Source organism: Fistularia commersonii, chromosome 24, assembly GCF_037954325.1.
Source record: "Fistularia commersonii isolate RoL2024-O1a breed Wild chromosome 24, RoL_Fcom_v1.0, whole genome shotgun sequence".
In the NCBI taxonomy this organism is placed as follows: Eukaryota; Metazoa; Chordata; class Actinopteri; order Syngnathiformes; family Fistulariidae; genus Fistularia; species Fistularia commersonii.
The window spans coordinates 5893845-5921479 of NC_141307.1; the positions used below are offsets into that span (position 1 = coordinate 5893845).

Sequence of the window (27635 nt, forward strand, 5' to 3'; positions counted from 1 at the left end):
CATTTTGTCGTATCGTTAGAAATGTACCCACTTTTCCATTTGCCCCGACACCCTGTCGTCGTCAAAAAACGGAAAAGTGGACATGGAGTGTAGGGTTTTCCAAGAAAAAATGGACCACTTCTTATTCATTTGTTGAGGTTAATAAGAAACCTGTGTGGATGCAGCAAGTTTCGGTGCCACTATGAGACTCGTCATGGTGAAAAATACAACCAAATGCACGGAGAACTGGGAAGACAGAACTGAGGCACAGTGTTGTTGAAATTGCACTTAATAAATCTCAGGTCGTCCGTCATGTATTTGTTAAAGGAACAGTTCGTTACACATGAAGGTTTTTATAAAGCGCCTGTTCTCCTTTACACAAAAACAAAGGGAACATTTGGACTTTGTGTTACTTCTTAGTAATTACGCTATGATTTTACCGGTCCGGCCCCCGTGACATCAAATAAGGCCGCATGTGGCCCCCGGACCAAAATCAGTTTGACACCCTTGGTGTAGACGTTCGACGTAAAAAGAAAAGACGTTCGTCTTTGGGGTTCACCGCCGCCCTCTTTTCTCCAGGTCCTCGGCTGGATTCGTAACGGCGAGTCGATGCTGAATGCGGGTTTGATCACCGCCAGCTCCCTGCAGGAAGCCGAACAGCTGCAGCGAGAACACGAACAGTTCCAGCACGCCATCGAGGTACGGGTCTAGCCCGTCGACTGTTCCTCGTTCTTTTTTTTTTTTTGGGCTGAATCTTCACTGGAAGCGTCTTGAGAATGGAACTTTGTTTGGAAAGCCGGTAGGGTGTCGCTAACTCAACCGTCCGCCGCCTGTTTGCAGAAAACCCACCAGAGTGCCCTGCAGGTTCAGCAGAAGGCCGAAGCTCTGCTCCAGGCCAACCACTACGACATGGACCTGATCAGGGATTGCGCCGAGAACGTGGCGTCCCACTGGCAGCAGCTCATGCTGAAGATGGAGGACCGACTCAAACTGGTCAACGCCTCCGTGGCCTTCTACAAGACCTCTGAGCAGGTAGGAGACTTGGCGATTTTTACAAAACACAAATGGGCCGCAGAGTTTTCCTCAGACAAGAGCGTTTCGCCCCCCCGCAGGTCTGCAGCGTGTTAGAAAGCCTGGAGCAGGAATATAAGAGGGAGGAGGACTGGTGCGGAGGAGCCGACAAACTCGGTCCCAACTGCGAAACGGACCACGTCACCCCCATGATCAGTAAACACCTGGAGCAGAAGGAGGCCTTCCTCAAGGTAAAACCGGGAATCAAATGGAAGCGGACAGTCGGCCGTCGGCCTTAAGGTCCGCGTCTCAGTTTTGCGTGCTCTGCTCTTTCTCGGACCAGGCGTGCACGCTGGCGAGAAGAAACGCAGACGTCTTCCTCAAGTACATGCACAGGAACAGCGTCAACATGCCTGGGATGCTGAGCCACGTCAAAGCTCCGGAGCAGCAAGTTAAAAGTGAGTGACAAAATCTTGAATGAGTCGCTTTTCAGTCGGCACGGCCAAGAAAGTTGAGTTTTTTGTTCCTTTTTGTTAAATAAACAAAACAAATAGCAGAAGACTTCTATTTAAGTGCATGTCTTAACAGTAAGAGCAAACATTGCCAACTTCTTTTTTGTTTTCTAAACGCTCACGTTTAACACGAAAGGTTGCGGGATGTAATTTGAATTATACTGTACAGTTACTTTTTATTTCCAAGATGGGAATTTCAAAGTTTTAAGACAAAAAAAAATTTGAAAAAAAAAAAAAATTATATTTGTATATTCAGTCCCGTTTCACACTAAAACCCAACAAGTTGAGAAAACCAGAGATCCTTAGCTTTACTGAGCTAAAAAGCATTGGGCTGAATTTTTGTTGCATTTTCTTTTTTTTTTTTTTTTGTTTGTTTTGTTTTTTTTAAACTGTTTTTTCTGTCGCGTGTAGACATTCTCAACGAGCTCCTGCAGAGAGAGAATCGTGTTCTTCACTTCTGGACCATGAGGAAACGCCGACTGGACCAGTGTCAGCAATATGTGGTGTTTGAACGCAGCGCCAAGCAGGTAAGGAAGCAACCTAGAATATCAGCAAGGGTCATTTAGCCGTGGCAGAATTCATGAAATTAGGGTGGGAGAGCACGATATTCAAACGCCCAATTACCGATTTATGTATTTCAATCTCAGCTGAGCGAGCTTTTTTGGGGATTTGTCGGCCCTGCACCCGCACGGCATCTTGCAGGGTCACGTAACCTGAATATTACCACATTCTGGGTGTGTTTTCAGGCACTGGAGTGGATTCATGACACAGGCGAGTTTTACCTGTCCACACACACCTCCACGGGTTCAAGCATCCACCACACGCAAGAGCTGCTGAAGGAGCACGAGGACTTCCATATCACGGCCAAGGTTGACCCTTTCACAAATCTAGCAGTCAATGCGAGTGATGTGTGTGTGTGTGTGTGTGGGGGGGGGTCAAAGTAACACCCTTTCCTCCCCAGCAAACCAAGGAGCGGGTGAAACTGCTGATCCAACTGGCCGACGGCTTCTGCGATAAAGGCCACAGTCACGCGGGAGAGATCAAAAAGTGGGTGACCGCCGTGGACAAGCGCTACAGAGACTTCTCCCTGCGGATGGACAAGTACCGCTGCAGCCTGGAGAAAGCTCTGGGCATCTCCTCCGACTCCAACAAAGCGGTGAGTGTCCGCGTCTTTGAGGCCGCGGCACCCGAAAGTTTTTTTCCGCGAGCGATTTCACACTGATGCTCTGTCCCCATGCCTCCCTATCAGAGCAAGGATCTGCAGTTGGACATCATTCCGGCCACCGCTCCGGGGTCGGAGGTCAAGCTGAGGGACGCCGCGCATGAGCTCAACGAGGAGAAACGCAAGTCCGCTCGCAGAAAGGAGTATGTCCTTTTTTTATTTTTTTTTGTCAGACGAAAAGCCGTCATCATAACCGAATGGCTAATCCCTGTCATCACCTAATTCCATTTTTTTTTTTTTTTTTTCCATTTTACACACACCAGTTTTGGAACTGAACTAGTCACGCTACCCCTTATTGGTGAAGCTTCACTTCTTATTACATACGAGCAGAAGTAGCACCTGTTGCAAATCATGAGCAATTATATAAATGTCTCTTTATCCGCATTCTCAAAGAAGACAAAGCAGAGTCTTCAGCGCTTTATTATACGAAGGTCACTTTTCCAGCCAGTGTCCTCTTTCAGAAGCTCCGGCAACACCGAGCCCCTTGTTCAATCGTAAAAGGAGGCGCTGAATAAGAGATGAATTAGACGGACAGACACATATATAATGGACTCGCGTGCTGAAAGTTTCCTCCTCGCCTTGCTCCGTCAGCATAAGAAACAGTCAGGCTCGGCCCTCCGAGAAATGAATGGCCGTGTAAACACGGGGAAGGAAGATGTCATTTTATACGAGCCGCACAAATCAGGAGTGTCGTTTCCATCATTCCCGGCTGGTTTTATGACCGGGGTTTTATGGCTTGTAACATTTTCATTATTCATTAGAGTAAATGGAAGAAGGAAATGGGCTGAAAGGGATCTTGGTGATTAATGTCTTGATGGGTGAGGACAGCGAGACGTCATTTTTTTTTTTTTTTGTTTGTTTATTTGTTTTTGTTTGTGCCTAGATTCATCATGGCGGAGCTGATTCAGACGGAAAAAGCGTACGTGCGCGACCTGCGGGAGTGCATGGATGTAAGTGCTCTGCAACCGCTCGCCGCACGGATCCCGTATGTCGGCGATTTGTGGCAAATTTATCAATTTTGTATTCCGCTAACGTAGACCTACCTGTGGGAGATGACCAGCGGAGTGGAGGAGATTCCTCCAGGCATAATCAATAAGGAACACATCATCTTCGGAAATATGCAGGACCTTTATGAATTCCATCACAAGTAAGCACGAGCGCCACATTTGTGCAGAAATACACCTCTGTGAGTAATTCAAAATTGCATCCTTGTGTTTGAAAAAGAGCGCGGAGGTATAAATCCGGTGTTTACTGAATACTGTTTCTGCTGGACCGTCGCTCTGCTAGGTTTCATTTAAACCTGAGAAAAAGTTAGGTAAATGCATAGGAGATTTACCATGAGTTGAAGTATTTAAAAAGAATAAATAAAAGTAATATACCTGCAGCATCTTCACATCATATATGTCAAAATTAAATCAGTGATGACGGATCTAGCTCACCAAAATGCTCACGGATTTTTTAAAACAAGGTCAAGATGCCATGCAAATATCAGTAAGGGTGTTTTTTTCACAAACTGTAAATTCTACTCTAATGCCCAAATTGGGTCTCTTCTAGCCGGACAGCTCCTCCTCGTGTCCCATGAATCGTACTACACTCTGTGATACTCTTGCATGAGGCTGGATGAGCTTTGTCTCAGATTCAGCTTTGTCTCTGAATTCTCTCGCAATATTCCTTTTGTACTCAAATCAAGTGAAGTTTACTTTCCACAAAACAGATTTTTTGATTTTTACTCTCAGCGGTAACAACCCAGCAGAGTAACTACTATCTGTCAAACTTCCCCCAATTTTTTTTTTTTTCCAAAACATCACGAGTACAACTCAATTTTAAGCTTTATTTTTGTGTCGCTGTTTCATCAGCATCTTTCTCAAAGAGCTGGAGAAATACGAGCAGCTGCCAGAGGACGTCGGACATTGCTTCGTCACATGGGTTCGTATCACCCGTCGAGCAGGAAATCCGGCGGGCTAACTAAGCTGTCCTCTTGCATCAACACGGAAAATCAATAATCACTTAAATACTGCCTCTGACGGATGGAGCAGCGGCAGATTGAACCTTTAAGATGCGACTTAGCGGTGATTCTATGTCGCACCCGCATCAGCCTGTAGAATAAAAGCATCGGTCGCTTCGTTCCTATCGGATCAGAAACGCGTCCGTCTACGCGCTTTTTTTATTTTCCTGTCAGAAGGCATCGACGTGCTATGAACTAGCCCGAAAGTGTCGGTGCAAGAGGCGAGGTGCGTTTTGGATTTTGTAAAATGGAAAATCACCTGTGTGTTCAGACCGAGCCTTCTCCGCATTATTCCAGGAGGCAAACACCGCTGCACTTTCGGTCAAACAAAGTTCTTTACCAACAAACCGCCGTGTGTTTTAATCGCGTGTCCTTTAATGCAAAATAGCAACTGACTCGAGAATTAGCAAACATCTTTGTGTTTGCAATGGACGACTTGTGGAATTAGCGCAATCCACGACACGTCACCCCCAGAGAACCAAATTCCCGGGTTGTAGTGATCGTCGAGGGGTCGGTCAATCCGGTAGTAAATTGCGAAGACTCTGAACTATCCTCTCGTAATCGATCATTTGTTTTTTTTTTTTTTTAAGGCCGACAAGTTCCAGATGTACGTTAACTACTGCAAGAACAAACCCGACTCCACTCAGCTCATCCTGGAGCACGCTGGCAACTACTTTGACGTCAGTGAAACCCGTCCTTGCAAAAAACCGCGTGGGTTTTGTTGTCGTGCATGCGCGCTGAAGGTCTCTCTGCGGGTGTTCACAGGAAATCCAACAGCGTCACCGTCTGGCGAACTCCATCTCGTCTTACCTGATCAAGCCCGTGCAGAGAATCACCAAGTATCAGCTCCTGCTAAAGGTAAAGCCGCCGCGCACGGGTGGCTCGGCGGCTCCGCGTTGAATTGTTTTCACCGTGTTCGTGCGCTTTTTTTTTTTTTTAGGAGCTGCTGACGTGCTGCGAAGAGGGCAAAGGCGAGATCAAGGACGGCCTGGAGGTGATGCTCAGCGTTCCCAAGAAAGCCAACGATGCCATGCATCTTTCGATGCTGGAAGGTGATTAATGTCAAACCGCAGCGATCTCACGTGGATCCTCGCGACGCGTCGCTAAGCGGTATTTTCCGGAAACCCTCCCTCCTTCCGTCAGGTTTCGACGAGAACATCGAGTCCCAGGGCGAGCTCATCCTCCAAGAGTCCTTCCAGGTTTGGGATCCCAAGACCCTGATCCGGAAAGGTCGAGAGCGCCACCTCTTCCTGTTCGAAATGTCTCTCGTCTTCAGCAAGGAGGTCAAGGATTCAAACGGCAGAAGCAAATACATCTACAAGAGCAAACTCTTTGTATGTCCCTTTTTTTTTTTTCCTGACATGTCTAACGTGTGTTTTCGGGGTTCTTTGGAGAAATAATTCCATACCGCGATTGCGGTCGGCTTCCTCACGTTTTTTTTTTTTTTTCCTCCCTCTCTGAACCCCCAGACCTCAGAATTAGGGGTGACGGAGCATGTGGAAGGAGACCCCTGTAAGTTTGCTCTCTGGGTGGGTCGCACTCCGACGTCAGATAACAAGATCGTGCTCAAGGTAACATTCTTTTCTTCACATCTGCCGTGTCGAAAAAATCCCCTGTAATGTTGAACCGAAATGAGTTTTCAAAACTTTGCGTCACAAATATCAATTTTCCCACTGAGTTTCATACTTCTTCCTTTTCATACCACTCAGCATCAAACTTCGATACGTACTTTTTTCTTTTTTTAAAAGGCTATCGAATCTTAGCGTCCTGATATCTGACTAACCCAGATTTCTCCTCTTTCTTTTACCTTCTGTTTAAGCATTTTAATCAGTCCTTTGACTCCAATACCTGGTTTGATTGCATGAGCAGCTTCCAAGCGGGCAAAGAACCCTTTCTGTTGGTGTCATTCCTTCCTCCTCGGTTTTCCTCTTTTTTTTTGTGTATCCTCGCCGTCAGCCTTTAAAATCCCGCTTTGCTCTGTCCGTTAACACACTCAGGCACATCTGTATCTCTGGGGCTGTGTTTTCTGCGGATGTTTGTATCTCTAAAGCTCTCTGTAGGCCGGCATGCTTCCACAAACCCACAACTGACACGTACTCAGCGTTCGAAACATGCGCGATCACCTTTGTGCCGCGCAGGCGATTCGACAAAGCTCACAAATAACGCCACGATAGCGAGTGATTTGTGTTTCTAAGCGTCAACGTTTGAGATGTGTTTTGTTGTTTCATTGTCGCGCTCAAATTCAAATTTGTGTCAGACGTCAGAACAGCGTGAAGCCAAAATCCCAAAGATATCCGCTAACTAACAGAGAAACAGTCATGTGATATATGCAGCTTAAATGAGTGTCATTACTAACTACTGGTGTTCTCTCTCACACACACACACACACACACACTATCCATTTCAGTCTGCTTCACGTAGATTTGGGCTTCGGCGTTGAGGCAGATCATTAGTGTTGTGTGTTTTTATCGTGTCAGTCCATTTTGTCAGCATAAACAATGTACTTGTATGTCTTCTAAGACCAAACCAGTGAAATTCTCTATTTCATATTTCAAATTTAAAGCTAAGTCAGGGATCCAAACACGGAGCAATGGTGAGTACAAAATATCCCACAACACAGCCCTCAGCAAGTTCTCACAAGTCTGAAACAGAAACTCTTTGTGCTCCTCATCCCCGCCGTCATTTATCACAGCGGCAGATGTAACATTTCGTATCATATTAGGACATTGATTCTCACACCTATCCACAAATTTGAGTCTTATTTGCTATTTGAACACCACAAATTTGAGGTCAAAACAACATCTATTGTTTTCATTTGTTGAAAAAAAAAAAAGTATCACCTAAGCTGTTGAGGGTATTACTGGTCTGCATAAATCAAATTCCAACTTGCTAATATTAGCGTAAAGAAGAGGTTAAACTGTTATTATTATTATTATTGTTATTGTTATTGTTATTATTTTTATTATTTGGCGTTGTATAATGTTTATATGAATATTTTGTAACAAGTAAATGTCAAACGTACTCATGATTTGCAGAAAGTCATTGTCACAGCAGGTAGTTTAAACCAATAGGAAACCTTTTCAACCTTTCGGTCAGCTGCAACTAATACCAATGAAATGTTAGCAGATGATAAACTTTAAATAATTACTGTTAAAATATTTGGTATCAAGCGATGAATACACAGTCAAGTTGACATAGAAGGTGACATTTGAGCTCTGCTGGCATTACATTTTTGCTCTGTCATAGAGAGTTGCGAGCTGAAATAATTCGACAGAATATGTATGTGTTCATTTAGTGAAGAAACAAGTTGAAATTCCTGAAATAAATCAATTAGCGATGGGAACCTTTCGGACTTTTCCGGTAGCACAAGTGATGGTTGACGGAAGATTTCAGAGCAGATGAATTGCAGACGAAATTTAACGCCACTGATATTTTAATCACATTCTTCTTCTTGCCGAAGAAGATTGTTGTCTCTGGGAGGGTCTGGGAGTCCATCGCGTTGACACTGAAGCCACTGTTGAGCCATGACAAGATGTTAAATTCAGACTTGTGTGAATTTATGGGTTAGGGTGACAAGAGTGAAACAAGAATTCCAACAAATGTTCATTTTCAGACAACACTAACCTTTGACCCCTTAAACTTCTCCATCCCTGAAAACAACAGGCCTCTAGTATTGAGAACAAGCAGGACTGGATCAAGCACATCAGAGAGGTTATCCAGGAACGCACTATTCACCTTCGAGGGGCTCTAAAGGAGCCCATTCACATCCCCAAAGCGACAACAGCCAAGCACCACAAGGGCCGAAGGTGAGCGCGCAACAATTTTGCATTAAAAAGAACTCTGTTCCCTTGTGTATGCGGTTCGCACAGGCAATCAAACACGAGGTTCATCAAACCTCTTGTCCAAATGTTTCCCGACGCTTCCATGACCCTATCGTGAATCAATCGTCGTCCTTTCCTCAGGGATGGAGAGGACCTCGATAGTCAGGGTGAAGGCAGCAGCCAGCCAGATACCATATCTCTGGCTTCCCGGACCTCGCAGAACACGCTGGACAGCGACAAGGTGAGACGCGGTCCCGGCCGGAAGGGACGGATCTCAGAGGGTTCGGTTGTTTTTAGACCTGACAGTGTTGTTAGAACACTGACGTCGGGTGATTTTCACCCACACAATTCTTGTCATGTGAGTTGCCATTGAGTTTTATGGGTCCTTGGGAAGCTTCAGGCTGCTCACCGATGTTATTCATCGTATGTTTGTTTCCCTTCTCCCATCTGAACATCTATAAATTGATGAAAACTGTGTTTTATCCAGGATATTGTATTGGGTAAAATATACCCAACGTTAGTGATGGTGTTACTTATTTTAACGTTAGGTTTAACCTAGAACACTAAGGGTGGTTTTATCCCAAAATATCTAACTGTTAAGGGGAAAAAAAATGTAAAACAAATAAATTGAAGGGTGAATTGTGTCACAAAGAGTGACTCAACCTTTGCACCTTTAGAGAAGAGCAACACCTTGAGCAAAGTTGTCCCTTTTTTCCGAGGAGGAGCCACTACATCTCTAAATCCCGATAAATGACGACGGTACGATTTTGATCATCTCGTCCGATCGGTCTCTTGTCAGCTCTCCGGCGGCTGCGAGCTGACCGTGGTCATCCACGACTTCATGGCCAGCAACAGCAACGAGCTGACGGTGCGTCGCGGCCAGACGGTGGAGGTCCTGGAGCGCTGCCACGACAAGCCGGACTGGTGCCTGGTGAGGACCACGGACCGATCGCCCACCCAGGAGGGCCTGGTGCCCTGCTCCATGCTCTGCATCGCCCACTCTCGGTCATCCATGGAGATGGAGGGCATCTTCAACCACAAAGGTGAGAGTTCAACGGCGTTATCGCGGAAGACGGCGTCGGTCTACGCGGGTACTCTGACCCGTGATATCCACCCGCTTTCCAGACACGCTGTCGGTGTGCAGCAATGACTCCATCATGCCGGGGTCGTCTGCGACGCTTCAGCCGGGCCACGGCATGGGCTCCCACACCTCCCCGGGCCCCAAGCGACCAGGTGGGTTTTACTTCACGCGGTGAAATGCGGCGGGTTCTCCGTCCGCGATCGTCAGATTTGGCCGGTGAACCCGTGTTTGCCGTTTCCCCCTTCCAGGCAATACTCTGCGAAAGTGGCTCACCAGCCCGGTACGCCGGCTCAGCAGCGGCAAGGCGGACGGCCACGTTAAGAAACTGGCCCACAAGCACAAGAAGAGTCGCGAGGTGAGGAAGAGCGGGGAGATTACGATGGGATCCCAGAAAGACTCGGACGACAGTGCCGCCACACCTCAAGACGAGACTGTGGAGGAGGTGCATGCACGATCCCACGACCTCACCGCGGATCCCGGGCGGCTCCGTGTAGAGCCGCGCATTGAACGTCTCGCTCCGCTTTGTGTCTCGCAGAGGGTTCGTAACGAAGGCCTGTCGAGCGGCACCCTGTCCAAGTCCAGTTCTTCGGGCATGCAGAGCTGCGGCGAGGAGGAGGGCGAGGAGGGCGCCGACTCCGTGCCGCTCCCTCCGCCCATGGCCATCCAGCAGCACAGCCTGCTGCAGCCCGACTCGCAGGATGACAAGGTAAGGACTTTGAGGGCCTCCGACCGGGAGGGGCGGACTGACGGGGACGATGATTAAGCGAGCGAACATAAGCATGAATTTAAAAAAAAAATAAAATAAAATCTCTTTGGGCCGAGTGTTTCGGGGTGTGCTGCAGAACCGGTCCAGAAAATGTCGGCACTTGCCACCGCTATTGGTTGTCGGGCCACAAAACCTGTTGTGTCTGCTATTTTTTGGGGAAGTGACAACTTCACCTAAGGATCTTGTAAGCAAGCGCACATTTCTGTTATTCCTGCACTTTTACATTGGAGAATTTATTTTCTCATTTTATTTTTCCCATACAAGAAATAGACATCATGTAGCTGCAATAGTTCGGAGCACAATCACAAAGTGGGTGCGTTGAAATTAGAGCGCAAAATGGAAACAGGGTTCCCCTCGCAAGCCTGAAAAACCCAGGACGACACGGACCGATTACCAAGGCGCGAAAAATGTCTCGATGACACACCGGAATTCCAAACGTCATCCGATTTGTCATATCCGGATAGGGTCACCGATATCGCATCGGATGATTCTGCCGTGAGGTCCTTTTAAATAAGCCAAACTCTTAATTTATGCCTTTGATTGAGAATTAAGTTCCTACGCACGTTTGTCCCGTCATTGCTGTCACGATTTTTGGTTTGTCAAGGTTGCGTTTTTTTTTGCCTTCAGACCTTTTTAGGCACAAAAGGGACACCTCCCAACAGTTTTGGAGCGACTCCTCGGTTTCTGTTCTGCATTAACATTTTATCTTGGCATGTTGCATCATATTCTCCCCTCTCTCCTCCTAAAGCAATAGGATAAGAACAGTTTCAGGCAGTCCGCGTCTCCTCCTCGACTAAAGCGGCGACTCCTCTGACACTAATTTCTGTTTCTCTTTTTTTGTTTTGTTTCCTGGTCGTATTGTTTACTGTTTGCCATGCTGTAGCATTACCTTGATTTATGTCCTGTCTTTGCTTTGTCTCAGTTTCCATACCTCTCCATTTGAAAATGCCCTACTCTCTCCCCCTCTGTCTCTTCCCTCAGTCGGGTTTCTCTTTTCAAGCCCCCTCTTTGCACTCTTCAGCTCTTAAGAATAACGTCCCCTCCCCTTCCTTTAGATCAAACTTCTCCAAATCCTTTTTTTTTTTCCCCCCCAGAATGACACCCTTAGATGTCGTATTATAAGAATAGGACTTTCTCTCCCATCTTTAACGTAGTCGGTCGGACTTTTATTTTCTACCCCTTTTCTCCACCGCACAGCTGTGGTCCGGCGTCTCGCCCTGGACTTTTAAGGACGATGTAGATAGAGAGGATGCACGTGAAAGCGCTGTAACTTGAGGGCATCAGAGGTTGTTTGTTTTGTTTTTTGTTTTTTTTTTCACGCGTCACTTGCACCAACGTCTGTAAATTTCGCAGCACATTTCGCGACACCCTCGGCCACACGGGGAGTTTATTTTCTGCGTGTTCCCGTGTAAAAAGGAGGATGAGGGCGTTGTAAGTTTTCCCCCTTTGAAAATAACAGGCGTCCATCAAAACGCGAAGGCGAGAGCCTAGAAATGGCGCGGCCCACATTTGGAAAGCCCCCCATCCCCTACCCTTTCCCGTCCTTGTTCTCGTCATCCCCGACCCCCCCCCCCCCCACCACCACCACCACCACCCGCTCTCCAACCCCCGTGCCCGCTCGTTCTCATCTCCCTTTTACACTTTGTGCGTTTAACCTCATAACCCATGCAAGTAATTGGCATCTCTAAACGCTGGCGAGGCCAGAAGCGCACACAGCCTCACCCAGAAAACCCAATTGGGGAAAGTCTTGAAGCACAGCACAGCAAGGGTGAGAGTCTCCTGAACTATATACATCTGCATCTATATATATATCTATATAAACACACATAACTCTCTCATCGTCACGCTGTTGGCATCCTTTCTTCATCACCTCATTAAATAGAAAAAAAAACAACTTTTTCTCTCTGTAGTTTTTTTTTTGTTTTTTTTTTTCATTTCCACATTTTCCCCATTTTTTTTTGATTTTTTTTTTTTTTTTTAATTTATTTTTTTTGTTCCACATTATTCACCGAACTCTCAGTCTCACCTTTTTACCTCTTTATCGACCATTCAGCTAAACTTCATGAAACGTCTCCGGTTCATTTTTGCCATGACTTTATTGACCGCAAAGACCTAAAACAGGGGTTTGAAAAGTGCAAACATTTTTGAAGAAGACATTGGACATTTAACGGTCATTGCTCACTCAAATTGAATTGAATTTAATCCATCATCAATCAGTTTCATGAAGACCATTGTCATTGACAAGATGCTATCATTTCTTATATGACAGCAGATATCAGATGTTATAGTAAGTGCAAACAAAGTAACAATAATCCAGTGATACAAGATCATCTTTAAATTTCTTTGTGTGTTTTGTATCTTTTTTTGGCTTCCAAAAGTTCCACCAAAAGCCGTGGTGCACAGAGGCAGAGATTCTGTGACTATGGGGGGGCAAATAGCTACAGATGTTGGATTTATTTCAATATTATGACACTTGAATAATCAGCTCGGTGTCAGTTTTTCATTTTTTATTCCTAGTAGTGCGTCATGATACTTAGTATGTACTGTAATTTTAGCCATTTGATTTTGCCATCCATTTTGCAAGTAAGTCGGAAAAGTCCAGCAGAATGCATTGATGCCGAATCGAACCATGAGATTATTAGATTGAACGGTAGAGATGAGGAAATGTCCGTTTCAGCATCTGTGTCCACCAGATGCATTTGTAATGTCTAATTTCTATCCAAGTCACATGAAGCACTCAATTATGCTTTTATTTTGTGCTTCTCTCTGTTCATCATCCTCAAAATTTTAGCCGGAGATTGCTATTCATTTCAGTATCAGACGTTCTCAGGAGCAAACCAGTGGCGGGATCGTGATAGCAAACACGAGAGTTGGAAAAGACGTGCTCAGAAAATCACATTTCTGTTGTCGCTTTTGTAAAAAAGGCATGTGGTGGACATAAAATCCATTTAAAAAGAAGTTTATAGAATGCGCTGTTTTCAACGCCGAACGAAGTTATGGACTTTATAGCCGCAGATCAGAATAATCTACTCGACGACGTAAGTTATCAGGCTCTCACGGGTGTTTTTGTCTCCTTACGCAGACCTCTTCTCGTCTGTCCGTCCGTCCGTCCAGTTCGGAGACGCCGAGCGCTGCGGAGTTGGTGAGCGCCATCGAGGAGCTGGTCAAAAGCAAGATGGTAGGAAGCACGGGGAAATAAAACGGAGGAGTTGAAAGGATCACATCTCAGGATTCTCTTCCTGTCCCTGGCGGTCCTCGAACTCGGGGAGAAAATTACGATGATTTTGGAAGAAACAAGTCGAGTTTCGATGTATCCACATCAAACGACTGTAACTACCGTCAACGAGACGTGCGCCCGCTTATACAGAACTCTTTATTTGGACGGATTTGCTTCCACGTATATAATCAGGCCGGCCGAGAGAAAACGACGAGACAAATCCGGGTTCTTGCGTTGTCGCGCGAGTACATCATCAACACCGAAGAGCCTCAGCGGTTGCCACAGCGACCCGCGGACCTTAACGCCTCGTGTTTGTCTCCGGCGCAGGCTCTGGAGGACCGCCCCAGCTCGCTGTCAGTCGAACAAGGAGACAGCAGCTCTCCTTCCCTCAACCCTTCCGACAACTCGCTCCTTTCCTCCTCCTCCCCCATCGAGGAGATGGATGAACGGAGATCCGGCGTCCTCCAAAAAAGACAGTGAGTGAGCTTCCTTCACCTCCCCCTCGGGCGCACGCGCCGATTTATTGCGATCGCGCGGATTTTAGTTAAGCGTCCGCCCCTTTTGTCGTTGAAGTAACATTCTGCTGGAGTTGGTGGAGACGGAGAGAGATTACGTGAGGGACCTCGGCCTGGTCGTGGAGGTGAGAAGAAGCGCGTGTACCGAATGAAGGACGCTTGAAAGTTTTGCTAAACTTTCACGCAGGAAGCCGTCGCTCCGCTGAAATTTTACACCCATCCATCCTCAGGGCTACATGAGCAGGATGAAGGAGGAGGGCGTCCCTGACGACATGAAGGGGAAAGATAAAATTGTGTTCGGCAACATCCACCAAATCTACGACTGGCATAAAGAGTACGACGAGAAACAACACAGGTTCGTTCCGTCGGATCCCCGGCAACGGCTCGCTCACCCCTTCTCTCGCTCTCTCTCCGCTCTCCAGTTTCTTCCTCGGGGAGTTGGAGAAATGCTTAGAGGACCCTGACAGACTGGGACCGCTCTTTCTCAAGCAGGTAAGCCTTGAAAGAAATGCGCTCCCCTCGGGTACACTTTCAGATGCCTTTGGCGGCGTTGCATCTGTCTTTCGTGTGTGTGTGTGTGTGTGTGTGCGCGTAGGAGCGACGGCTAAACATGTACGTGGTTTATTGCCAAAACAAGCCCAAATCCGAGCACATCGTCTCCGAGTACATTGACACCTACTTCGAGGTACGTCGTCGTCCAAGGGAAGTCAGATCTGTGCAGGTTTCTCTCAGTGACCTTTGACCTTGCGCCCCTTCCAGGACCTGAAGCAGCGGCTGAGCCACAGACTGCAGATCACAGACTTGCTCATAAAACCGGTCCAGAGGATCATGAAGTATCAACTGCTGCTTAAGGTGGGTCCGCGTCGGATCAGCGGGGGGGGGGACGCCGTAACCTCGACGTGTTTTCAGTCTCTTAATGTCCGACTCCGTATTCGCGGTTTCCCAAAAGAGTTGAGTTGAGATGCTACGTTTGTGTCCATTTTGTCGCTGTAGGATTTCCTGAAGCATTCTAAAAAAGCCGGGCTGGAGTGGGTGGAGTTAGAGGTAAACGCATAACACGCTTTCAAAACTCTGCGCAACAGTATTTGGATCATTTCCTCGAACCCTTTGGAAATGTGACTCTTGCAGAAGGCGGTGGAGGTCATGTGCATTGTGCCAAAGAGGTGCAACGATATGATGAATGTTGGCCGGCTCCAGGGATTTGACGTAAGATAACGCTTTGAATTTGACAGGAACGCGACAGCTTGTTTTCTGACAACCCCGATTTTATCAGCCCGTCTCCTCTCATACGTCTCGCTCCCGATGTACAGGGGAAAATTGTAGCCCAGGGTCGCCTTTTGCTGCAGGACACGTTCATGGTGTCCGACCCAGAGAGCAGCCTGCTGGGCCGGATGAAAGAGAGGAGAGTTTTCCTCTTTGAGCAGCTGGTCATCTTCAGCGAGCCCCTGGACAAGAAGAAGGGCTTTTCGCTGCCTGGCTTCCTGTATAAGAACAGCATCAAGGTAAGCGATAGAAGGGGAAACCCGTCGAGTGTTTGGACGCGTTGCTCCGTCGTCGTACCGAGTTTTCATAGAAGGAATTGGATGTGACGTTTAAAACTCCTTCAGGTCAGCAGTCTGGGTCTGGAGGAGAACGTCGAAGGGGATCCGTGCAAGTTCATCCTTACTTCTCGGTCGGCGAACGTCACCGCGGAGTCCTTCGTGCTTCACTCCTCCCACCCGGGAGTGCGTGAGGTCTGGACTCTTCAGATCAGCCAGATATTGGAGAGTCAACGCAACTTCCTCAACGGTAGGCCATAAACGAGAGCCTTCTCCTGAAGGACCAATTTAAATCTTAACCTTACTCTTCTTCCTCTCAGCTCTGACGTCACCGATCGAGTACCAGAGGAACCACGTCGGGGCGAGCGGCGGGTCCTGCGCGCCCGGCCCGGGAGCTCCGGGCGGAAGCAGTAGCGGGTCTAGTGCACCCGGCGCCGGAGCTGGAAGTTCTCAGGGTAGCTCCGTCCCCGCCGCCCCTCAGGGCGGCTCCCGTCGGCCGTCCCGGATCCCCCAGCCTTCCCGTCTGCCGCAACCCCTGCGCCACCACCCCGGGGCCGACCCCGACGGCCCCAACAAGATGACCGGTAAGAGTCCCGGTGCCACGACGATGCGCTCCCTCGGTAGAAAAATGAGAGATGTGACTGAGCTGTGAGTTTTGCTCGCTTGTGATCTAGGTTCATCCCCTCGTCTTGTCCCTCCCCCGCTGCTCCCTCCAGGGGGTAGCCCGCAGGGCAAGCGCCCAAACCAGACCCCCGAGGACCAGGCACAGACCCCTATTCCCCGTGCCACCGTTGGGCCATTGCCCTCCGCACCCACGTCCAAACCGCGGCCCGGAGCCGTGTCCCCCATGGCCTCCCCGATGGCCACTCCCGCCTTTGGCAAGGACCTCCCACCTCCCCCTCCCAGCCCCGGTCAGAAGTCTGGGTCTGGCTTTTGGACCTCGATGCCGGGCTCTCCGGCCAGCCGCCCCGGGTCTTTCACATTTCCAGGAGACCCGGGAGAGAGTCCGGTCCGTCAGAATTCAAACCAGATCCAGACTGGCTCCGGCAGTCAGAATCAGTCCCACAGACACTCCACGCACAGCAAGGAGGCCGACAGGATGAGTACCTGCTCGTCGGCCAGCGAGCAGTCCATCCAGTCCACCCAGAGCAACGGGGTAAGACCACACCCCGCTGCCCGGCGCCGCTCCGACTAACACCGCGGCGGAGGCGGGCCGGGTATTTCCTGTCCATTTCCTGTCTTGCTGCCGCCAGCGCTACTAATCTGTCCACTACTTCGCATCTCTGACAACTTTCACCGCCCTCCAGCGTCATCTTGTCTTGCTCAGACGATCTCCGGCGACGCCGTCTCTGGCAGCATCTCCAGTTTGAAACCTCTGCCGCATCGGGCTCACTTCTGTGCGACTCCCTGTCCAGGCTGTCTCTTGATTTCTTGACTCTAACAGCGCTTTTACTAACACTCGCTCTCGGCCGTCCCTCGCCTCCCGAAATGTACCGTTCCCGCAACTAACCTCCGACGTTTGTAGTCCATCTACAAACGTAGCGGGGCGGCCCTCTCATTTAATCCAGTGTTCCTCCTCGAGCGTAAAGGATACTATCCATGCCTTTCTCCGCCTTTTTTTTTTTTTTTTTCCAAGAAGACTATGACCTCGTGCTTAGTCCTTTCGACTTTGTCTCGTTTTCTTCTGAAGATTGCGCCACGCGGAAAGTAAACACTTTTCTTCATCCGCTCTCGCTTTCCACTTCTTCGCTCGTATGACAAGTTGACGCCGTCCCACGATTGACGCCGCACTCATCGTCTCCCCCCCGTCGTTTTTTTTTCTCCGTGTGACGCAGAGTGAAAGTAGCAGCAGCAGTAGCGTATCCACCATGTTGGTGACCCAGGACTACATGGCCGTGAAGGAGGATGAGATCAGCGTCATTCAGGGTGAGGTGGTCCAGATCTTGGCCAGCAATCAGCAGAACATGTTCCTGGTCTTCAGAGCCGCCACCGAGCAGGGCCCCGCCGCCGAGGGCTGGATCCCCGGGTTCGTGCTCGGACACACCTCGGCCGTCGTCACGGACTGCACCGAGGGATCGGTCAAGTAAGGGCTTTGGGAAAACTTCACCAAATGTACTGTCATTTCTGGACTATTGAGCGCGCCTGAATATAAGCCGCACCGGCGAAAAATAGCAGAATAGATATATGTGTACATTTTTAGGCCGTCTACAAGCCGCAGGTGTTCATGTTGTAACATGCGATATTTAATCACGAGAATTTTTATTTTTATTTTTAATGACATACGTACCGGTAGCATCCACAAATACGTACTGGAAATGCTTTTTTTTAAATTTATTTATTTATTTGTTTGTTTGTTTATTTATTTATTATTTTCAAAACAGTGCCTGTAACCCGGCTGATGAAAAATAATAATAAGAAAAGTCCCCCCCAAAAAAGGTAGCAGCCTATAGTCCGGAAATTACGGTAATATTCATTGTTTTGACTGCAGTTTTAGAGCATTTAGACCAAAGCGCCGATCCACCGTTTGTTAAACTTCACACTGATTTCGAAAGCCCCTTTTATTACCTGAATGAATTTTTTTTTTTTCGATTTTTCTGTGTGCCAGTAGGAAGTCATCGTCCTGGCATACGACCTTGCGCATCCGTAAAAAGTCCGAGAAAAAGGAGAAAGAGGCAAAGAAGGAGACCAAGCTGGAAAACGGTTACAGAAAGTCCAGAGACGGCCTCGCCAATAAGGTTTCTGTAAAGGTGAGTTTGTCAAAAACTATCCGGGAACGTCAGCGCCAGCTTTCGTGGCTTCACGTCAAATTCTTCCTCTCTTTGCAGCTTCTAAATCCGAACTACATCTACGATGGTAAGTTTCTCTGCACGGCCGTGACCGTTCATACGTCCGCGGTTCAGCCGGTTGTTGGTTTGAAGACGATCTTTTCTGCTTCCCCCGAAGTCCCTCCAGAGTTCCTCGTCCCTCTGAGCGATGTGACGTGCGACAACGGCGAGAGCGTCACCCTCCGGTGCAAAGTGTGCGGTCGACCTCGAGCCACGGTCACCTGGAGGGGCCCCAGCCAGAGCATCCTCACCAACAACGGCCACTTCAGCATCGCCTACAGGTACCGACAAAACGAAAAAAAAAAAAAAACGCTCTATTTGACTTAGTTAGATGCTTTTCTTTGTGTTTGTGTTTTTTTTTTTTTTTTTTTTTTTTGTTTTTTTTTAGTTTTATTTTATTTTTCACTTGCTATTGAGGAAATAAGTGACCTATAAAGATTATTGTATAATATATATCTTGTTATGAGGTTTTGTTAGAATGTGTATGACTCTGTTAAGGAACCTGTTCTAATAAATGTTAAAAAAAAAAAAAAAAGAAAGAAAAAAACTTGCGCGACGCGTTTTTTTTTTTTTTTCTCTGTTTTTTGGTTTTATTTTATTTTTCACTTGCTATTGAGGAAATAAGTGACCTATAAAGATTATTGTATATCTTGTTATGAGGTTTTGTTAGAATGTGTATGACTGTTAAGGAACCTGTTCTAATAAATGTTCAAAAAAAAAAAAAAAAAAAAAACGAGTCGCGCGAGTTGTCGAGTCCAGAAAGGGCATTAAAGTTCCGTTGTCGCCCTCTTTTCAGCGACACCGGCGAGGCGACGCTGCGGATAATAGGCGTGGAGTCGGAGGACGACGGGGTTTATACTTGCGTCGCCGCCAACGACCTGGGCAGCGTTGCGTCGTCGGCGAGCCTCCGAGTGTTGGGTGAGAGGGAAAATCCCCGATCTTCCGCTACTCGAGTCCGTTACCGAGCGACAGCTCTTTAACCGTCTGTGGCGTTCCTCAGCCGTGTCCACCGACGGGATGAGAGTGAGCTGGAAAGAGAACTTCGACTCTCACTACACGGAGGTGGTCGAACTGGGCAGGTAAACGGCACGATGCGGGGAAATTTGCGAGCGATCGGCTACAATCGTTAACGATTCGCCTTAAAAGCGACCCCGCTCTTCTCGCAGGGGTCGTTTCTCCGTCGTCAAGCGTTGCGACCACCGCGGCACCAAACGCACCGTGGCGGTCAAACACGTGAACAAGAAGCTGATGAGGAGGGATCGAGTCACACAGGAGCTCAACCTGCTCCAGAGGCTCCAGCATCCGCACATAATGAGCCTGATAGACACCTACGAAACCCCCAGCAGCTACATCCTGGTCCTGGAGATGTGAGTGGAGCCTTTTTTTTTCTTTTCCAAGCGAGCTCATCGCCTCACCTCTGCAGTCCTTCACGTTCCGTATGTGTGTGAGACAGGGCTGACCAAGGGCGTCTGCTGGACTACATCATAAGCTGGGGGAATCTGACGGAAGACAAGGTGGCCCATTACTTGAGGGATGTTTTAGAAGCTTTACACTACCTGCACAACTGCAGAATTGTTCATCTGGACGTAAAAGTAAGTGTTTCGGAGCCCGACCGAGATTCGTTACCGCAGTTCTCCATTCCTCAGGCGTGCCGTTGAACAATCCAGTCCAGAATTACCGCCACCAACTCTCTCCCTTCTCACCCTGACCTGCTGTGGAGCCTGACCTCGCACAACATTCAGACTCTTTTCACCTCCAGAATGTGCCTCATAAACTCCTCCCGCTCTATTTTTCTTTTACATTACATTACATTACATTTGGCAGACGCTTTTATCCAAAGCGACTTACAATAGAGGACATAGGGACTGCAAATATCACTCGCAAATACAAGATGCACAGGAAATATACAGAACAGTAAGCTGGGGTTAGTGAGTTTTTTTTTTTTTTTTTTGTTTGTTTTTTTGACAAAGACATACACAAACGTACACACACACACACACTGCATAGCCTAACTTGGTGCCTAACCTGATCTGGGGCATCAGCGCAGTAAAAAGTCCTGAAAGAGAAAAGTTTTTACCTGTTTCTTGAAGGTTGAGATAGATGATGCTAGTCTTGTTGCTTCCTGAGGTAGTAGAACTATTCCTCCTTTCTTCCCCTCAACACCCTCATCGAACAGCTTCAAACCAACCCATCCCGCTACCTTTCCTTTCCGAAAAGGCGAGCGTGCACGACAGCCACGTTCATCCATGTTCGCCCGCTCTCACGTCACACCTGACGCCTGGCGGCTGCATCCTTCTGGCTCCTGTTCAGTTTCTTTTTCAGTCAATCCAACATAAAGCCTGCATCTAAGCTTCCAGCCCAGGGGTCGGCAACCCGTAACACCCAAAGAGCCATTCAGACCCGGTTTCCTCGGAAAAGAAAACACAATTGCTTTTTGAAGTCTAAAATAAAGGTACCACCGTATATATTGCTTTTTATTACCTTTACACTTTGTATAAACAAGTGTGTAGTGTGTTGCTTCTGAAATTCACAAAGTATTACAGAGAAAATTAAATTCTATTTATGTAATGAAGTCATTTTGAGCTTTGGGCTTTCAGAGCGTTTAGCGGAGCCTTGACCTGAATCTTAAAAATAAATCTGGAAAAAAAAATCACTGTGTCAGTAAAACAATAAAAAATAAATATTTTCAAAATATCTTCATAAATATTTATTTTACCTGGTTTAAGGGTTCTGCTCCTGAACTTCTGCGCACAGCATCTGCAAATCGGGACTTTACCGGCTGGCGGGTATACCGGCTTCCGCGAGCGTGACGTTATTTTGAGCGGCGAAAAATAATAAATAAAATTCTATTTAATATTTCAAGATCACAATAATCATCCAACTTGGAACTAAAAGTTAAAAAAAGGAAATAACACCAATGAAATATACTTCAATTAAATATTTATAATTTATTTTCCCAAGCCACTCAGAGCCGCAGCGTAAAGATGAAAGAGCCGCGGGTTGCCGACCCCTGCTCTTGCCTTTTCTCCTGGACGCACAGTATATCCACCGTCCTTCTCTGCAACAACCAACTCTCAAGCCTTTCTTCTCATCTTCCCAATATCCAGAGTCCCTTCTCTCTCCCAGACTCTTTTCTTTCCTCTCCCGAATCACCCAAACTGAAGATGCAGTCACACCCCGAGACTTCCTCACACGGTCTCTGTCAGATCCTCTCGAAGTTACCGGCTCCCGTCAGGACTCACCCGCATCCTCCTTGGCCGACGCTGTCACAGCTACCTCTGTGCTACTTGACAAATGTTCTTAAAGCAAATACTGCATCTGGTGCGCTCTCTTCTCGGCGTGCTCACCCGTTTCCATCCCACTCTTTCACAAGCGTCCTCTCTCTCTGAGATCCGACTGAACAACCTGGCGTCACGGTTCTCTGTTCCACCAACCTGTCCAACTCCGTCTCCTTGTTCTCTGCAAACACCTCTGCACTGTCTCAGTACCCTCCTACCTGCCGCCGGACCACATTGGCTGAATTGCCCGGCAACCTGGAAGATCCTCGCCTGTCTCAACTCCTTCCCGGGTCGCCACCAAAAATCTCCCTTTTCGCTGTTGTCCCTCTATATTCCCATCCTGAATCAGTTTCCACTGGGGATAGTTTTATCTTATCTAGCTTCAGACTCCTTGCTCTGCTACCTTTCCTAACTCCTATGTCTGCCGAGGCGACTTCCCGCCTCGAGCCTTTCCGCCTGGGCTCATGACCTTCCGAACAAAACACTTTTTTGTCCCGCGGTCTATACATTAAATTTCCACGATGAATTCTGGCACACGTTTTCCATGAGATGCCCTTCCTTGACAACCCCAAAGTCCCGTGTCCGGCAGAGGAGGCCGTCCGTCAGCACAAAAAACCCCTGCCGTTTTAGGAGAGAACCGGTCTGTGAACAAAACTAACCGAGATTGTTCTTTGCCCTGTTTATCAGCCGGAGAACCTGCTGGTGGCCCAAGGCTCCGGCGGACGTCCCGCGGTCAAACTGACGGATTTCGGCGATGCGGTCCAGCTTAACAGCACGCACTACATCCACCCCCTGCTGGGTAGTCCTGAGTTCGCCCCCCCAGAGCTGGTCCTGGGAGAGCCGGTGTCGCTGACCTCCGACATGTGGAGCCTGGGCGTGGTGACCTACGTGCTGCTGAGCGGAGCCTCCCCCTTCCTGGACGAAAGCGCCGAGGAGACGTGCTTGAACATCTGCCAGCTGGACTTCAGCTTCCCCAGCGATTACTTCCAGGGCGTCAGCCAGGCGGCCCGGGACTTCGTCCGCCTGCTTCTGAGGACCGACCCCGGCAGGAGGCCTCAATCCGGGCTTTGCCTTCAGGAACCGTGGCTGCAGGGCGGCCCCACCGAGGGCTGCCTGGATACGTCGCGCCTCATTTCTTTCATAGACCGCAGGAAACACCAGACGGACGCCCGGCCCATCGGAGGAGTACGGAGCTTCATCCACAGTCGCCTGCAGCCGCGAGTCTGAGGCTCCCCCCGCTGCAGGTTCCTCTGGAGCCAAGCTGCTGCTGGTTGGGATGCAAAAAAAGAAAAGTTCAGATGCTGATCTCATCCTCTTTCACAAAATGTTGATAAAAAACAAAAAAAAAAAGTCCTATTTCATAAAATGATATTCACACCTGCTGAGGCCAAAACAATCATGGCCCTCGAGATCCACCTTGAAATAATGGATGCCATTGTCTACTGCTGCTTGCTGGTTTCCACTCGAAATAGATTTTGTAATTAAGTAGACACAATGTAAAATTCATATATATATATATATATATATATAAATATATATATATATAATGTGTTTGTGCATGTGTGTGGGTGTGTATAAAGACACACACACATACACACTCACATCATAAAATAATTTATTTTCCTTTGCAAGAGCCAGATGATGGAGCCACTGCACAGACGCAGAGAGCTGTCCTGAGGAAGCGACGGCAACAAAGCTAGTGATATGCCGGAGAGGCAGAGACTCTTTTTTTTTTTTTTTGTTTGTTTGTTTTTTGTTTTTTTTTGTTGTTTTTCCACCAAGATTGACAGGCAGCGCCTTTCTCACACAAACATGCAGAGAAAAGTCTCCGGGACACACAAAATGTTCCAACAGCTGGAAGCGTCGGTTACCACGGGACTCGTGGAGACAGTGACTGCGCTTCCTGAGACATGTAAACGTCCCATCAGGGCTTTTTTTTTTTTTTTTTTTTTTCTATTTTTTATTTTTCTTTTCTGCCCCCCCCCCTTCAAATCCCCACCCCCGCGCTTACATAATAATGACCACGTCGCAATGCTGCACTGTCTGACCCGAGAAGAACCAGTAGACATTCATTGTTCGCTTTTCCCGGAACAAACCGTGTGTCGCGCAGATATGAGATATGTTTAAGCCTTACCTTGTAAATAGAGACTTCCACTGCCTTCGTTCCCCTTCCTGCTTGCAGGCGGAGCAACTGGCGGCTGGCGGGAGTGAATGTGGAGACAGAGGAAGACAAAATGACTGTAAATGCACTCATTGTATGTTCTGTTTGATTATGTGCAATGTTGCAGCTTTAACATTTTATGCAACTATTTATGAAGACATCCGTTGTACCTGTAATAAATCTAGAGGAAAAAGAGAAAAAAAAAGCATGTACTTGGTACTGCAAGCACTGCTGGTAGTTTGTGTTTATTTGAGTGTTAGGACTTCCGGGCCAGGCCGACGTCAGAAGTCTACAATCAAAAATAATTTAACACTTTTTGTACTGTATGCCTATGTAGTATTGGTACACCAAAGTTGCTAGCTTTATAGTACTTAATAAAAAATGTTTCATTGTGATTATGTTTCACAGAGTTAGATATATCATGGCCATGTGAAATTACTGTTTACACTAGTCAAAAAAGATAAGATAAACTTTATTGATCCCCATAGGGGAAATTCCTTTGTCACAGCAGCGTAACAGTTATAATGCCAAGAGGAAAAAAAAAAGGAAAATAAATATGAATATAAATAGAAAGGCAGAAAATAGGCAAGACATCCACGAATAAATGGACAACAACAACAACAGGGATAACAATGGGCAACATCAAGGAGCAGTGAAGCTGAAAAATACACAATCAGAACTAAACAACAATAGAAATAGAGTGACAGAAATAAACAGCAATGAATAAAATCAACAAAAATAGGCAGGATGTTTGCAGGCTGGGACAAACAAGGATATGAGACAGCAGAGTTCGGACATGATGTGAATGGGGAAGGATAGTGAGATCGTGGAATTGTCTGGCCGGTCAGGCTGCTGCTGTACAGTCTGATGGAAGAACAAATTCCTGTGCTCTGTATGGGGAGAAAAAAACAAGGAATTTCGTGAAAGAAATTCTTATAATCCACAAAAAGAAATCCAGCATCGTAATGGAATTTGAGGATCTGAACTGTAACTTGATGTACAGATACTTGTTGCCAAAATGTCTTTCATAAATCCCGATTCTCTTCGGACAACCGCCACGAAAGAAATCAAGGATTTCTGCTTCGGCTCGGAGTCGAAACGGTAAAAACCGCAAACGAATCCAGAAATCATCCTTTCCTGTCTTTTTATTTATTCAACAAGTTGTGTGGAGGCCCTTAAAACAACTTGAACTGGATACCTCAGTTTAGGTTTTGTTGTCATTTGTCCCTTTTTTTTTTTCATGTGTTTCATAACTGACATGTTTGCTATTTGTTCATGATTTATTTTTTAATCTCTGCATGTATATTTCTTTGTACAGATCATGTTTTCCTGTAAATATCTTCATTTTGCCATCAGTTATTTGAAAATTAAACATAATGAACACATACTCCCCATGTGAGATATGTTTGTTTAAGGTACAGAACTTGGACGAACAGTAAGAAATAATCAGCTATGCAGTTTCTTACAGCAATTTTTTTATATACGTTTATATATTATATCCTGTGAGCAAAACTGAAAATATTTATTTTAAACGGGACACTTCCCAACCGCAGGAAATTGCAAAAAATCCAACAACAAAGAACCAAACAGTCGCGCTGTCATGGTAATTTATTAATTCCCTTTAATTACTGCAAAGCTTGAATACTTGAGCCATAAAGTCACAGAAGAGGGTCGATGTGATGAAATCAATAGAACTGCCATTGCCTGAAGAGTCTAACCTGAGCTAACAAGAAATCCCAAATACTTACCTGTGCAAACAAGATCAAGGATTCAGAAAGGTTCATTACAGGGAAGAAACATGGAAAATTTCAAACCAGATGAAAGATCCCCAAACGTGGACGTACAAGAGAATGCTAAAAATTGCTCGGACAGAGAATTACCAACCCAGAGGTCGAAACTGCGTTGAAGACCAACAACACCAGACAATGGAACAACCCCAGTTCCAAAAAGGGGTTCAGAAAGGCAGATCTGTGACGCTGAGTAGAAGTGAAACAAGGTCTGGTAAAAAGGAACCTGGTTTGAGAAAAGACCCACTGAAAAAGCAACATGAAAGTGTGGATTTTTTTTTTTTTTACCTTATTAATCCCTTGTGGGAACCATGATGGGTTGGCCATCTCGCCGCACCAGTTCGGGTTTCAGCGTCTTGCTCAACGGGAATCGAACCAGGAACGTTCGCTCCCGAGGACGATCGCTCTGGTCTACAAGGGTAAGCACTTTATCCACGCATGGAATTGCGCTTCACGCAAAAAAAAAGATCAGTCTCATCAACGGCACCTGTAGGCACCATGTGCTGAGACGCTGTTTACGTTTGTGTCGACATCAGCTGTCAGTTCGATACCTTTCAAGCGCGTCCCGGGGGTCAAGGAGCGGAGATTGATATATTATATTCACCTGTTCCCCGCGGCAGCTGCGTGGAGAAGGGTGGGAAGGGAAAACGTCTTTTTAGTCCGGCAACAAACGGGGAGTTTGGAAGAGCCGGATGTGCCGTGCCTTGCTCGCTTGTTCCTTCGGTGTTGGGAATAAATTCGGACAGGGTCAAAAACACTTTGACCTTTGTGCAGCCGGTCAGCCGTGCAACGCTCTCGGTGACTTTTCTTTTTTTTTTGGTTCGGAGTCACCAAAACTCTGTCAACGAAAAAGAAACTACGCCAAAACAGCAGATGTGGACACCCGGACGACCACAACGCGCGATGCAGACTTCAGAACGGTAGGCCTGCGTCACTCACAACCGTCTATTTGTGTGTCGGATTGATTTAGGAAAAAAAAAAACATGCATGTAGTGTTGATTCACTGAGTTGCTGAGCTTGAAAAGGCAATGTGAGCGTATCATTTACCAAACAGTGGAAGGTGATGATGATGACGATTCTGTTAGCGCCATCTTGTTTGTATACAAAGACTTTATTAAAAAGTCACCGTGTCTCCACCAATCTGTGCATCAAGGCAGTGTTTATAGCACAGCATCTTTAATTCTTGAAGAATTATCCTTAAGCTCGCTAAGACAGTTATCAATTCTGCAGGCCTGAACCTTTTCCCATTTCCTTCATGCAGGAGAAACAATTGTTTATTGTCATTGAAATATCGTCATCGCAATGAAATTGTTCATTCTGCTCCGGCGCTACGACGCAAATACCCACGAGTAGAAAAAGAAAAAAAAGAAAAAAAATGAAGGATACAAAAATACAAATGTATAAATGTACTGCCCCAAAAAATAAAAGGGACCACTAAAATAATACAACGTAACTCCGAGTCAATCCCATTTTGCTGAAATCAAACACTTTCATTTTGAGTGTGACTGCAAATCCAGACTTTCATGGGTTCATACAATAGATTTCCATTTATCATTTTTGTGTGATTTTCTTTCTTGTCAGCCCATTCGACCATGGAAAGAACAAAGTATTTAATAAGAATATTTCATTCATAGTGTTATTGTGTTATGTGTTATTTTAGTGTTACCTTTTGAGCAATGTATATAGTATTAAAAAAAAAACAAAAAAAAATTAGCGTAATCATATCTGTCTGGGGATACACTATGATGTTTTTTTTGCACATCCCGTACGTTATTATTTGTTGTGTTTCCAGCGTTGGAGATTGCAGTGGGGAAGGGGGGCAGAGGCTGTTCGGGAAAAATGCAGGTCCTCAAGCACGGGCATCGTCCTCCAGGGGGCAGAAAGGTGACGCGATGATGAGTTGTCTGCACGTCCCAC

At 46.8% G+C, this 27635-nt stretch overlaps 1 protein-coding gene across 9 annotated transcripts in view; it reads left to right on the forward strand.

Moving 5' to 3' along the window:
* LOC147219755 (triple functional domain protein) overlaps positions 1 to 23062 on the forward strand; it is a 79547-nt gene extending 56485 nt beyond the window's left edge. For 2 of the 9 annotated variants that reach the window (XM_086171147.1, XM_086171153.1), the window contains 45 exons: positions 559 to 678; positions 820 to 1011; positions 1092 to 1241; positions 1334 to 1448; positions 1914 to 2029; positions 2249 to 2371; positions 2464 to 2658; positions 2752 to 2867; positions 3608 to 3674; positions 3762 to 3871; positions 4581 to 4650; positions 5320 to 5409; positions 5495 to 5587; positions 5670 to 5781; positions 5873 to 6063; positions 6199 to 6300; positions 7293 to 7322; positions 8393 to 8535; positions 8692 to 8791; positions 9350 to 9593; positions 9676 to 9783; positions 9880 to 10073; positions 10167 to 10337; positions 13480 to 13575; positions 13942 to 14090; positions 14188 to 14254; positions 14360 to 14463; positions 14552 to 14621; positions 14725 to 14814; positions 14889 to 14981; positions 15123 to 15173; positions 15258 to 15335; positions 15440 to 15631; positions 15737 to 15917; positions 15988 to 16251; positions 16342 to 16823; positions 17503 to 17750; positions 18273 to 18414; positions 18493 to 18520; positions 18611 to 18773; positions 19289 to 19410; positions 19493 to 19571; positions 19659 to 19859; positions 19946 to 20084; positions 22458 to 23062. In XM_086171147.1, the coding sequence (XP_086027273.1) occupies positions 559 to 678; positions 820 to 1011; positions 1092 to 1241; positions 1334 to 1448; positions 1914 to 2029; positions 2249 to 2371; positions 2464 to 2658; positions 2752 to 2867; positions 3608 to 3674; positions 3762 to 3871; positions 4581 to 4650; positions 5320 to 5409; positions 5495 to 5587; positions 5670 to 5781; positions 5873 to 6063; positions 6199 to 6300; positions 7293 to 7322; positions 8393 to 8535; positions 8692 to 8791; positions 9350 to 9593; positions 9676 to 9783; positions 9880 to 10073; positions 10167 to 10337; positions 13480 to 13575; positions 13942 to 14090; positions 14188 to 14254; positions 14360 to 14463; positions 14552 to 14621; positions 14725 to 14814; positions 14889 to 14981; positions 15123 to 15173; positions 15258 to 15335; positions 15440 to 15631; positions 15737 to 15917; positions 15988 to 16251; positions 16342 to 16823; positions 17503 to 17750; positions 18273 to 18414; positions 18493 to 18520; positions 18611 to 18773; positions 19289 to 19410; positions 19493 to 19571; positions 19659 to 19859; positions 19946 to 20084; positions 22458 to 22997 (6531 nt within the window). In that variant the 3' untranslated portion in view covers positions 22998 to 23062. Of the gene's footprint in view, positions 1 to 558; positions 679 to 819; positions 1012 to 1091; positions 1242 to 1333; positions 1449 to 1913; positions 2030 to 2248; positions 2372 to 2463; positions 2659 to 2751; positions 2868 to 3607; positions 3675 to 3761; positions 3872 to 4580; positions 4651 to 5319; positions 5410 to 5494; positions 5588 to 5669; positions 5782 to 5872; positions 6064 to 6198; positions 6301 to 7292; positions 7323 to 8392; positions 8536 to 8691; positions 8792 to 9349; positions 9594 to 9675; positions 9784 to 9879; positions 10338 to 13479; positions 13576 to 13941; positions 14091 to 14187; positions 14255 to 14359; positions 14464 to 14551; positions 14622 to 14724; positions 14815 to 14888; positions 14982 to 15122; positions 15174 to 15257; positions 15336 to 15439; positions 15632 to 15736; positions 15918 to 15987; positions 16252 to 16341; positions 16824 to 17502; positions 17751 to 18272; positions 18521 to 18610; positions 18774 to 19288; positions 19411 to 19492; positions 19572 to 19658; positions 19860 to 19945; positions 20085 to 22457 lie in introns of all 9 variants that reach the window. The other 7 variants (XM_086171150.1, XM_086171148.1, XM_086171151.1 and 4 more) reach the window with 7 other exon arrangements.
* The last annotated feature ends 4573 nt before the right edge of the window (positions 23063 to 27635 follow it).